Below are 12,793 nucleotides of genomic sequence, written 5' to 3'. Positions count from 1 at the left end.
GCCAGGAGGCCAGCTGAATCCTGGGAGTGTGGGAAGACCTTTGATGGATTTGTATGTTTCTTAAACAGCTGTTCAGACTTAAGAAATGTGGGAATGTCGTTTTATAAAAAAAAATAAATTAATAATTATCACACCATATATATTTTCAGTACCTAAATTTGCACAGCACACTGTAGTGTGAAGTGGATCCAAGATAAATCATTTCCTGGTATGTTAAGATCAGAATGAAAGTGGAACAAAATAATGGCATGATGCATATTCTCTCTTGCTTCAGGTTTCATCTGCTGTGGTCACGAGTATGTAAGCTCTTCAACAACTCTTTGCTGTGTGGGCAATGAGGGATATCCCACAATGCACCCTGCTGGCAATGCCACGGTGACACTCCGCTGCTGTGGTTCAAAGGTCATACATCAGGATCAGGAATGCTGCAGTGGGATTGGCTTTGACCCCCGACGACATGTGTGTGCAGACAGACCCACGCCTGGTCTGGTAATAGAGGTGTGTGATTACGTGAGACAATGTGTTTTTAGTGTGTGTTTTCTTGTTTTCCACGTCATTAACCTTAGACGGGGAAATCTGAAGCACACTGATCATTCAGTCAACCAGTATTTGGCAGCTGTGTCCATTTCTTTCTACATCTGTATTACAGATAGCAAAATAAAGGAAAAACCTGATCTGGTTGAATGGTTTAAGTTCACTTTCCCCTTAGAAGGAAGAGTGTAAAACAGGTTCTGAGTGATCACCTTTATTAAAGATGAAGCATTTATATGTCGATCTTTAGCCACAGGTAATCACTGAATGATTGGATAAGTATGAAATAGTTGACAATCACATCCTGACACAAGATGTCAGTTCTTTTAAAAACCGCTGCAGTTCGATTGTCAAGTATTTAAGGTGTGATATTGCGAGCTAGAAAAAATGGCAGGTGGACTTCTGTAGGTTGCCTCCTTTTAAGCTCTTAAGACTACCATGACCTTGTTGACTGAGAACTGAAAGGTTTCAGGTGTTTAGCATCTTCAAGTAGTGTTTCTTCTGAAAGTTTATTAGTGGACGAGAAATTGTAGGATCACATGTAGAAAATAATGGCATAAATAAACAAAAACGTTAAATATTGATCTTATATTATCTGAAACTTGTAGGTGTCACATTTACAAACTGACCTACCCAAAAATAGAAATGGAAATGGAGAGGATAAGACTGCTACACATTAGATGCCCCAATTAAGCATTTGCTAAAAGCCTTGCAGATTGGCTGAAATTACATGAAGGAGCTGATCATCTCCAGCAGCCCAGTGGACATTAGACAGAATTTCTGGGTTTTTTTGTCTATCAAACTTGCTCTCATTGTCGCATCAGGAGTTGGGGACTGGCCCATCCTCCATTTATCAACTGAGGTCCTGTGGCGTTTGTGTGTTCCTAAGCCAGCATGAGATGGCACATGCATGCACACATACACACACACAAGCAGTGACAAAGGGTAGGAACTCTCATTAGCTCTAATGATGTCATTAAGAGCCATGTATGCAACACAGACACACACACGCTGTATATAGTGATTTTCTCCTTCAGAATATAACAGCAAATAAGAGGATCGTAAGCTTTCATGAGGTACGTTTCTGTTCTAGTTCACTTAAAGAAAGTTTTCTTTTCTCTTCTCCTTCATTCATTCTGTCTGTCTCTCCTTTTTCTCTGTGCAGCACCAGTGTTTGCAGGGCGCTGTGTGTCCTGTGGCTGCAGCATCTACAGCTTACTGCGGCTCCTGTGGCCTTGATCCATCTATGACTGCGTGCACATGGGTCCTGTCTGCGCACACACACCCTGAGACACAATCCACAACATACTCACCGTTCATCAGCATCACGCAGGAAGCTCTCACTGCGGACCTGTCTGCACATACAAACAGAAGTAATGACCGTTACAAAATGTTTGACTCACGCAGTCACGCACACACTGACAACAAGCAGCTGAAGGGAAGCATGTGCCCATCGCATGAGGAGGTAGTGTACAGTGGAGATGCCACCGTATATACATTTACAGGTAATTGATGAGCATGTATGTATGTGTCTTTTTATTAGCAATTTAAAAGTTCCTGGGTATGTGCCAGGTTAGTGTCTAGAGCAAGGGTGTTAAACATACAGCCCGGGGATCAGACTAGGCCTGGCGAAGACTCCAATCTGGCCCACTCACCAGTTTTAGTTAATGCAACAACATAAATTTAGGAATTGTTTTGATTGTATTTTTATGTTTTTATAGCTTTTCCTCTTGAAAAATTATTGTTTCATAATTACAGGACTACCAATTTTGTGATGACAAATTTGTTTCATTTTGCTTCTTCTTCAGAGTCCCTGGTCCAGAGTATCTAATGTCTGTTTTACAGAGGGGTTTTTTTGTTAACTGTTGAAGTTTTACCAGCTTTTGGTTTTCTTGTCACATCCTGATTATCACTTAGAGTCCCCCGAGAGCAGCAGTGCCCAGCCTTCTACCTTTCTACCTTTAAAACCCGCCTTCCAGCCAAATGGCTAGTAGGCTTTTAGCTAGGCTTTAGCTTCAGCCAAGTGGAAGCTAAATTGTCTAGTCATTCATATGTAAATTAGGTTGTTATCTGGGAATTCTGGAGGGGAGTGGGGGTGTGTGAATGAGGGGGTGGGGGAGCTGCTAAAAGCTGTGAACTTCCTTTTGTGTTCATCTTGATGCATTCTCAATCATCCAGGGAAATAAATCTCCAAAAGTCACCAACTTGGAGTGCTTCAGTTTGCCATCTTAGGGAGAAATCAACACACATGGGTGTATGTCCTTTGTTGCTGAGATTTATTGATAAAAACAGTACAAAAAAACAACCATTTGTACACATATTTACAAATAATAATAAAAAGTGAGTGAGTACATTTCAACATTTTCAGCAATCACTCACAATCCTGGCACTGCCATGGTATCTGTAGTCTGCATTTACCACATGTGTATCTGTAGCAGTGAACACATCGCACAGTGGCATGATTGTTCTTGCATTTGTGTTTGACCTGACACATGGCTCTTTTTCCAGGGCTAGGTGTGGAGGGTTGTGTCCAAAGCAACTGTTCTTTTCTTGCCTTCTTCCCAGCTACATGAGAGTGAGCCAACTCTCATCTGGTCCATCACATCTACGCCACACTTTGTTTTGTTGTAAAGGGTGACAGTGTTTGGCTTCCTTTTGGTAGTGTTGGGAAGCTGGTGTGTGTTGATTTCTCCCTAAGATGGCAAACTGAAACACTCCAAGTTTCCTTGTGGCTCAGGAAACTAACCACTCCAAGTTGGTGACTTTTGGTGATTTATTTCCCTGGATGATTGAGAATGCATCAAGACGAACACAAAAGGAAGTTCACAGCTTTTAGCAGCTCCCCCACCCCCTCATTCACACACCCCCACTCCCCTCCAGAATTCTCAGGTAACAACCTAATTTACATATGAATGACTAGACAATTTAGCTTCCACTTGGCTGAAGCTAAAGCCTAGCTAAACACCTACCAGCCATTTGGCTGGAAGGCGGGTCTTAAAGGTAGAAAAGCCAAATGGCTGCTCTCGGGGGCTCTAAGTTTATGCGTCTGATTATACCTTAAACATGTATGTAGTTTTTTATTTGTAGCTAAAGTTATAGCTCCATGTGAGTCAGTAAGCAATCTGAACAGCCAGGAAGATTATACCTACTTTTTTTAAGACAAATCTGTAGATGGCCAAGTACCAAGTCAAGTTGCATAAGTTAAAAGACACAATCAGTTTTGCCACTTGATGAAATTTGATTGTGGTCCAAATATAAGATGACAAATGAATGCATAAAGTCAGCCACATCGCCCTCTAGTTCCCTAGAAATTTAAGTAAACTAGTCTTTAGTATCAGTACTTTTCTATAGGCTTAATGTGTTTTAGTTATAAACATCAAGTATTTGCAGCCCTGCATTGAAATTATTACTTTTCTTCCACTTCAGTTCTCTGAGTCACAATGAAGAATAAGTAAAACGTTACAGCCATCTGTAAAACATGGCGTTCACAGAAACTGCAAGCCTGCAGAAGCCAGTTCTGCATTTACTCTAAATGTGTCAGCCGCTACAATCAAAGGGCTTTACAGACAGATGCCCTTCTGCACACACTCCCTCTGTCACACACACGCACCAAGACAGCTGCTGCAGTGCACGCTAATAGCTCTAACATGGTAACTCTGTCTGCGCTGTACACTTGCGTGTTATTAAAACTTAGAGATGGGCGTTTAAATGCCATTTTCACATTCTCTACTATTTATCAGCCCAAAGGGAGCAGGAACGTGTTTGTGTTTGTGGGCGTGTGTGTCGTGATTTTCAGTCTGTCCACACATTATTTATCTGGGTAGTTACGTCTGTTAAATCAAGACTAATTGTGGTTGTGGATATGTGTGTGTGGGTGGTTGTGTCCTCATAATGATATGTGTTTTTGCATCCAGTTAGTTACTATTTTAGTGTGGCTCTGGAGTGTAGCTCTGCGTATGTGTTTTCATTACTTTGTCTGTGTATGTGTGCATGTGGCATGGGGTGGTTAGGATAAGAGTTTCTAGGCGATGCTGTGACACCATCTGGGCAGAGGCACATAAAGCTGTCGCCACCCACCATACACCAGATGTTTCTCAAGCACACACACGCATGCACACACGCATTCATGCGCAGAGTATCATGCTATACTTCTCTGGGAGAAAAAAAGAAAGAAGTTAGATCACGCCCAGATAGCTCCACATGTGAAGTGGGTGACATAAGTGTAAGCTGTATTATCCACAAGAGCTTTGTATTAACTTAGCTTTTCAATATCTTACAATCAAACACAGAAAAACAGATTGTATTATATTTCTAGGCAAACCTCACTGCTGTTTTTTTCATCTGTACATTTTTTTCTATTTTAATTATTCCAGAAGTACAGACAAGAATCCCAGACTGGTAGTTTACAAGAGACCATTTACACTCCTAAAAGTAATGCACAGATGTGTGCAAGTACAGCTATATGCATAAATACTACTGTGTGCTTCGTGGCCTGACATTCACACTGGTGATAGTGCTTATATATAGCCAGGGAGCTGCTCCTGACTGTTGTTTGCACTTACGCACCGAACGACAGTTGAGTTTGCTTTATAGTCCGTGGTTGGGGTGCTCGAGAGTGCTCCATCGCTTGGAGTGAAGTGGAGATCTGGGGCACTGCCTCTGGATTGGCAGGCTATGGTGGTGATTATCTTTAAGAAGGTTGACCACAGGGTGTGGATCACATTTTTCAGCCTGACCGGGATTTGTCCATTAGTTGAACCTTGGATTCTAGAGGAACTATGCACTTTTTGTACTGGTCATGGACCAATTAACCAGCTCTTTAGCCTTTCAGGAATATTAGAACTTGCTTGGGAGCTTCCCCATCCAGTCTACACATGTTTTGTGGACTTGGAGAAGGCATTCAACCGCATCCCTCAGGGTTGCCTGTGGGAAGGAGTGCTGCAGGAGTATGGGGTGTCTGGCCCATTGTTAACAGCCATTCAATCCCTGTACAATTAAAATGAAAGCTTAGTCCGCATTGATGCCACTAAGTCAGACCCATTTCTAGTGGGAGTTGGACTCTGCCAGGCCTGCTCTTTGTCACCGATTCTCTTCATAATCATCATGGACAGAATTTCTACGTGTAATCATCTGCTGTAAAGCTTCTGACCTCAAAATCTCATCTCTGAAAATTAGCACCTCCAAGTCTGAGGTCCTCAGACAGGAAAGGGTGGAGTGCCCACTCTGGGTCAGGGATGATCTGCTGCCCCAAATAGAATAATTTCTAATCGTCTTTTTCACAAGAGAGGAAAGAGGGGCGAAAGAGATTGACAGACAGATGTGGGGTGTGGCTGGAGCAGTTATTTGGACATAAGAGCTGAACATGAAAGCAAAGGTGTCAGTCTACATTCCTACCTTCAACTGTGGTCACAAGCTTTGGGTAATAACTGAAAGAACAAAATAGTAGAAACAAGCAGAAGAGTGGCCGGCCTCTTCCTTAGAGATAGGGTGATGAGTGCAGTCCTTCGAGAGAGGCTACTTCTCCACATCGAAAGGAGCCAGTTGAGGTGGTTCGGCCATCTAACTATAATGCCTCCTTTACATGTCCTTCCTTGGCTGGCCTAGGAATGCCTCGGTGTCCCCCAGACAAGCTTCAGGAGGTGGCCGAGGAGAGGGAGCTCTTGGTTTCTGTGCTTAGGCTGCTGCCCGCACGACCATGGGGTGGAGAAGCATTCACTTTTTATTTTATAATAGAGGTGCACTTTGAGACTTTTAAGTAAAATGGAGAGGTGAGGGGTTTATATGGAATTAATAAACTTTTAATAATGCATTTTTGTCTTTCCCTTGCCCCCTTACTGTCCTCCCGTTTTTTTGACACTTACTGGGAAATAGACAATGACCTGGAGCCTTTTACCACCTATGAGTACAGAGTGAGAGGCTGGAACAGCTTTGGTCGAGGCTCCAGCAATGTTACAACAGTGACGACTACTGAGGACAAACCATGGGGAGTGGCAACACCCCGCTGGAGCCGCCTAGGTGAAAGAGATGATATTATCCAGTTGCAATGGCAAGCACCTGCCCGGAGTAATGGTTTGTATATGTGCATGGATATTACTACTTTAGGTTAGATCCAGTGATTAAAAGTCTTTCTCTGTGTTTGGAGTTCAGCTTGAGTAATTAAATTAATGCAGAGGCAGAAAAATCTAACAGTGGTTACCCAATTATCTTTAAAACTTCACCAGGGGAGATTACCTACTATGTTATACTGCGTGATGGACAAGAGCGTTACCGTGGGGATGAAAACAGCTTTACTGACGTTGGTGGGATCAGGCCTTTCCAGGAATACAGTTACCAGCTGAGGGTCTGTAACCGGGCTGGTTGCACTGATAGTACACAGGTAAGAATTTGTGTGGTTTGATGTCTTGTGATGGTTTAGAGTCGCTACATTTCAACATCACATGTTTCATCATAGCAAAATAAATATAATTTTGAGCCAAAAAAAGGAATGTGCCTTTGATTTAACAGGAAATACTCTCTATTCTGTTGTCTGTTCCAACTCAGTGCTATTTTTCTCTTCTACCAACTTTTCATGTAAAATTTTCTTACTTTCACACAGCAGCACACATACACACACTTTCTAAAACCATACTCTATTGTAGCACCCCATTTCAAAATGACATTATTCCACTGTATGATTATCTAATGGCTACTCTAAAAATGGCCTTAGCTTCACTGAACTAAGTACCACTTTACGCTGTAGTTAAGTTCACTTCTTTAATTTTGCTTGAACACTTAAAGGTTTGTAAAAAATTATGAAAGTTAATTTTAGAGAGAGCATTACTTCTTCTTGAGAGAAAGTAGAAATGTAAATGAATGTTGTCAATGTCTGATCACGAACATACATTGCACTTGCAATTGATGGAATAAAATTACCTTAGTGTCAGGCAGGTTTATTCTTGTCCTTGTCACCTGTCTGAATACAAATATGCATTTTTGTATTTTCTCTTAAGAAAATTGTGTATTTACATTTAAACCCTTAACTTCACTTAGGGTTAATTTTTAAAAACTAGCTAAAAGCAATGGCCTGCAGTTGACTACTCTTCTGACTTGATGTTTGACCAGTGAATGTCTTTTTACCGTCTCATTAAACCCACGTCAGATGCTGATTTGCAATCATTGTTTACATCATGAAGGTGGGGCAGTCCACAGTTGTTCTGCCAAGCGATATTTTACTAGCCCTGTCTGACCTTTGTTGTTATGAAATTATATTGTATGATGTTTCTACACTGCTTGAACTCTGTTCTGTTCTGCTGCAGGAACAAGCTGTTATTTCGCCATGTTTCCGCTCTCCCCCTGAATGCAAGGCTCTGGATTTGCTGAGCCTACCTGATGGTTCTGATAGTACCCATAATACCTTCACACAACTCCCCCTCCCTGCTATCTCGCTGGCTGTGAGCTGATATCACCACAACAATTAATTTCTCTGGCTTAGTGACGATGAAAGCTCATATTAAAAAATGTCTTTCTGGGTTTTTTAAAGTTAATTTAGCATCTCATTATTGTGACGAGCACATCCTTACATAAAGAGAAATCCTATGGCTGTGCTGCTGCAGGCGTGGATTGAGCGGAGCGGCTAAGATCTAGGAAAAATTGGCTAAATTGTTTGTGAGGGATTGATGGCATATCAATCCCTATTTGTGATATACTGATTTATTTAAGTACATCATTAATTAATTTCTTTGAAAAATAAGGAAAAGGACAAGAGGAATGGTAAATGGTAACAGAGAGATACATGGGATACATAACTTATGGTTATATATAGCAATTATGTTACTGTTGCAAGCATTTCCTGCTGTCTGTAAACAGACTAAAACACATTGTAGTTTGTTAATACTAATGCAACACCATTCACCTCCTACTAAGGACTGATGTTTTTTAATTCACTGGTTCATTTGTTGGCTCTTGTATCCTTACAGAACTTAACAAATAATAGTTGGCATATTGATGATTAGTCTGCTAACTGTAAATAGCCAGTAAAGATTTATGGTAATTAAAATTTTTAAAGCCAGAGCAGTTCCTGTCAAACCCTATCAAACAGTGGCTGCACAACACAAGACTGCAGACTTTGACTGTGAACCATTAGATTTGTCCTTTTTGTCCTACTGACAAAAATAAACATATTACATAAATATACAATTTCAGTTTCTGCCTGGTGTCTCGTTTGCACTTTTGCAAGCATGCTTTCAGTTCTCTTTGTCTTTCTGTTTGTCAGCACGATTAAACTTGGTGGCAAGGTTGAGCTGAGACAGAAGAAGTCCAGATCTTAAAGAGAAAGACTTTTTAATTGTAGGTTTAGTTCTGGGCCATGAAATAGGACATTGGCCTTGGAGGATGATGATAATGCTAAACTGCCACCATGCATCTTACAGTGATGTGATTTAGTTTTTTCTTCTTTTCTATATTTATCTTACTTACATGGGTGGAGAAGGTTAGGATAGCTAGGATAAATAAAATAATCATTTAAAAAAGTGCATTTTGTATTTACTAGGGTTATCTTTTTCTAATAAAAATTAAAAAAAATAATAAAATAAAATTAGGAATGCTGAAACACTATTTATAGTACTTTTCCTGTCTGTGAGTTATGTAGGCTTAAATCACAAATAATAAATTATTGTTTTAAAACAAAATTTTTATACCAGTAAAATCTAAATGTCTGCATGATATTAGATTGTTCTCCTGTAAGTATAAAAAAGTAAACCACAAAAATTAAACAAAATAAGTAACTCTAGCGTCACACTGAAGATGTGAGATGTTTTACATGTAGTTAAATGTAGAAAACCTTTACAGATTAATCACTTTTGCTTTCATGCTTCCTTTCCGTAACCACTAAGATAATTAATTCTCACAGTTTACACCTAAGAGCTCAAATTCTTACTGGGGACTGTAGTGCAAATCTGTAGACAGTATCAGTGATGTATAAAATGTACCTTATGTTAGCACTGCTTTAGCTTCAGAGCCAGTTTAAATCTTAACAAGCAAAAGGTCGCTGGTTTGGTTTCAGTTGAAAACACTTGAAACTCTGCCAGTTCAAAAACCTTCATAGCGACCTGCTGTAGCGACCCCTAACAAGAAGTTTTATAAATTCCTTTTATAAAACTTTTTAAACTCATTGGATCATCCTGCATGAAAGCTACTAAGAACCCTTTATACATACAAGTACCATCAGACTACAAGCCCAGTCTTCCATGCTCTCTTTGTCTAACTCTCTTCCTCACACACACACATACATATGTTCACACAAACAAGCGCACACACACTTGCGGCAGAGGGTAGGAAGGGAGTGAGTTGGATTAGTTTGTACACCAGTGAAAATTGGCCAAACAGTCCCAATTATGGGATAACTTGAGCTAACCTAATATACCACTGCAATTACCTGGCATCAGCCTCCTCACATACACACAAACACACACAGGCACAGACAAAGAAACACAGGCACTCAGGAACGCACACCTGCTGTGACAACAGAAGGTCCTGATCTAATATGGTTGGTCACTTAGAAAGGGAGGAAGAGCGATTGGTCCCTCTCTGTCTTCAAATCCTTTTGTCCTGTTCTTGCTGCTATTTGTCTCCTGTCATTTCCTTGATCTTAACATTGTAGTCCTCAGTTTCTCCCAGCTGTTGTCTCTGCTTTCTTATCCTTACTCTTTCTCACCATCTCATTTTCCTGAGGCTCACAAGTTTCTACTTTTTAATATGAAAAAAGATGGGATGAATGACAAATATTCTTTTCATTTAGCCAAGTAGGTTTATTGCATAATCTGTAATCTCTGCTTCTTTGTATGCCCTACACTGTTGATCAGTCATGTTGGGACATATTTTGACTGTATGTGAAGAATTAAACCATTAGTTATTAGCTGATAATTTAGCTTCTTGTTGGCTTTTTGATGTAATTTTATGTATTTGAATTTGTAAAGAGTGACACAAAAACTAACTTCTGAAACCAGATATCATTTATCCACTATCTGGATATTCGTTTCAAATGGGAACGCCCCCTAATGCTAAGTCAAAAGACAAGCCAGTTGTTTGATCTATCACTCCTTTCAGTGAACTATAAAAAATACAAATCAGTGATTATAAGCCAGATGTAATTAATAAGAAAAACTAGCATCACGGGTCACTTAGCTGCTTCCTGAAGGGATCCCACATTATCCATCTGTCTCATCAAGTCTGAGTGCTAATTTTTGTTTGCCAGTAAAGATATGTGACATTCACAGATTAAGTTTTCATTTTTTTTACATTCAAGGAAAATATTGGCAAACACTTGACTGTAGCACACTCTGACTGATACTACACCTCCCCTGCATCCTCCTTCTTCTCTGCTTACTTTGCTGTTTTGTTCTACCTCTGTCTGTTTACATGTTTACCTGCATGCACCTGTGTGTGTTTATCTGTGTGCACGCACTTGTGTGTCTCTTTAGTTGTAGTTGCTGTGCTCTAATTGCATAGCACTGTGTGGGACAGGTGGTGGAAGTGCTAGTGACAGTCTATTAAGGCAGGATATCCCTGTTGCCATTAGCAGCAGATTGCCCTGTGATTCTGTGGTCTCCGCATTCACTCAGCGTTCACATGAGCTCACAGATACTACACTACGAATGTACAATACAATGGTCACTCTTATTACTGTACTAAGAAGCAGTAATTTTTTAACTTGGCCTATTAACAGATTGTTTAGTGATTTGTTTTAGTATGGTAGCAGTGATCAGTAGTAAGACTTTTTGCGCATCCTTTATAATTATTGCATTTCCTACACATTGCATTGCTTGAACAGCTTCCAGTCGGATCCTCTGTCCTACTGGAACGCTAAAGGAAATGATTAGGGGAGTAAAGGCTCAGGATGGAAGCAATACTCTGGTGCTGCTGTAGTTCACTTAGTCAAGCAGGCAGCCCATATGCTGAAAGGCTGCAGGAGTCTGGGTTTGATTCTGCCCTGGGTCTGCCCCTCGTTTCCTCCCTACTTTTGTGTTTGCTCTCTGCTGTCTGTCCTCTCGAATAAAATCCAAGATCCAAAAAGAATTTGAGTTATATTCTAAAGGGAGATTTCTCTGGAAACAAGTTCATGTTCAAGTAGTAACATTTTATTTTTTAAGTCTTTCTGTCAAAATTATTCAGTTTCACTATATAAATTATATTATTTTATTGTACATGAGTTCATACCAGTAACAGTTCGCAGGAATCACTGCTCTTCCTACAGTATTGTTCAGATTTGAATGAAACCTAGTTGGGTCTTCAGTCAAACTGTGCTCAAGGTCAAGTTCACATTTGTCACTGGGGTCAGTAACCTGTAAATTGTGATGGATCTTGAACTGGATAACCTACTATGTCATTGATATTCTGGTTATTTTCTATAATGCAAGTTATGAATAATTTCTTTTTTGCAGTTTCATTTACAACACAGTAATTTGTGTCTGTCTATAAACATGCTAGTTTTCTTCATTTTTTCTTTATTTTTTTATTAAGTTGCTTGCTTAATGCATTTGTATATTAAAGATCTTCCTCTGTTATTAAAAGACTAAGAATCTTAGAAACAGGACCCTTTTTTGGTTGAAGTTGAAGTAAAATATTTCAAAATTGTTTTATATTTCAGCAACTTTTTCAGTTTTTCTTTCTTTATGTTTTCTCTGGCTGTTTTTGTTTGTATGTTTCTGAACCTGTGTTTATGTGACGTGCATGTGTGTGTTTTTAGGTGGTGGCAGTAACAGTCCAGGGCGTCCCAGAGGATGTGCAACCTCCCGTGGTAACAGCTGTAAGCCCCTCCTCCCTCCACGTGAACTGGTCTGAACCTACTTTTCAAAATGGAAAAATACAGCGGTACCACCTGAACCAGACTGGTGTTGGAACTATATTCACGCACATCGATGGACCCAGAAATTTCACAGTGACTGGTAGGACATGGCGTATCCTTCTCCTCACTTTTCCTTACTTGTTCATTCATACTCTCTTCCTGTTTTTTTTTTCTTGTTACAGTCTTAATTGTACTTTCCTTTTTCTTCAGCTTTCTCCTCCATTGTCACGCTTCTTGTCCCTTCTTCTCTGTCGTGTGTTATTTTGTGTACCGGTTTGTAGAAGCTGTGTAATGACTGAATTTACACCTGATTGCTCTCTGTCCTAATGGCCTACACAAACAGAAACATACTGGCATGTATACACATAAAAGAAAGAAAAACACACGATACATAGAAGCACAATCAAACACAACATGGTTAGAAAGATCACAACACAAGCT

General features: G+C 40.0%; 1 protein-coding gene across 7 annotated transcripts in view; it reads left to right on the top strand.

Moving 5' to 3' along the window:
- ush2a (Usher syndrome 2A (autosomal recessive, mild)) overlaps window positions 1-12,793 on the top strand; it is a 213,748-nt gene that overhangs the window by 156,443 nt on the left and 44,512 nt on the right. For all 7 annotated transcript variants that reach the window (XM_005915042.3, XM_042214207.1, XM_042214198.1 and 4 more), the window contains 5 exons: window positions 275-498; window positions 1,697-2,036; window positions 6,403-6,600; window positions 6,753-6,907; window positions 12,254-12,452. In XM_005915042.3, coding sequence (XP_005915104.1) covers window positions 275-498; window positions 1,697-2,036; window positions 6,403-6,600; window positions 6,753-6,907; window positions 12,254-12,452 — 1,116 coding nt within the window. The remainder of the gene's footprint in view (window positions 1-274; window positions 499-1,696; window positions 2,037-6,402; window positions 6,601-6,752; window positions 6,908-12,253; window positions 12,453-12,793) is intronic.

This window comes from Haplochromis burtoni, unplaced genomic scaffold, assembly GCF_018398535.1.
Source record: "Haplochromis burtoni strain Fernald_Lab_line unplaced genomic scaffold, NCSU_Asbu1 Contig_11, whole genome shotgun sequence".
NCBI classification, from domain to species: Eukaryota; Metazoa; Chordata; class Actinopteri; order Cichliformes; family Cichlidae; genus Haplochromis; species Haplochromis burtoni.
The sequence above is the reverse complement of the archived record's forward strand: the minus strand, read 5'-3'. Positions and strand labels throughout refer to the sequence as shown.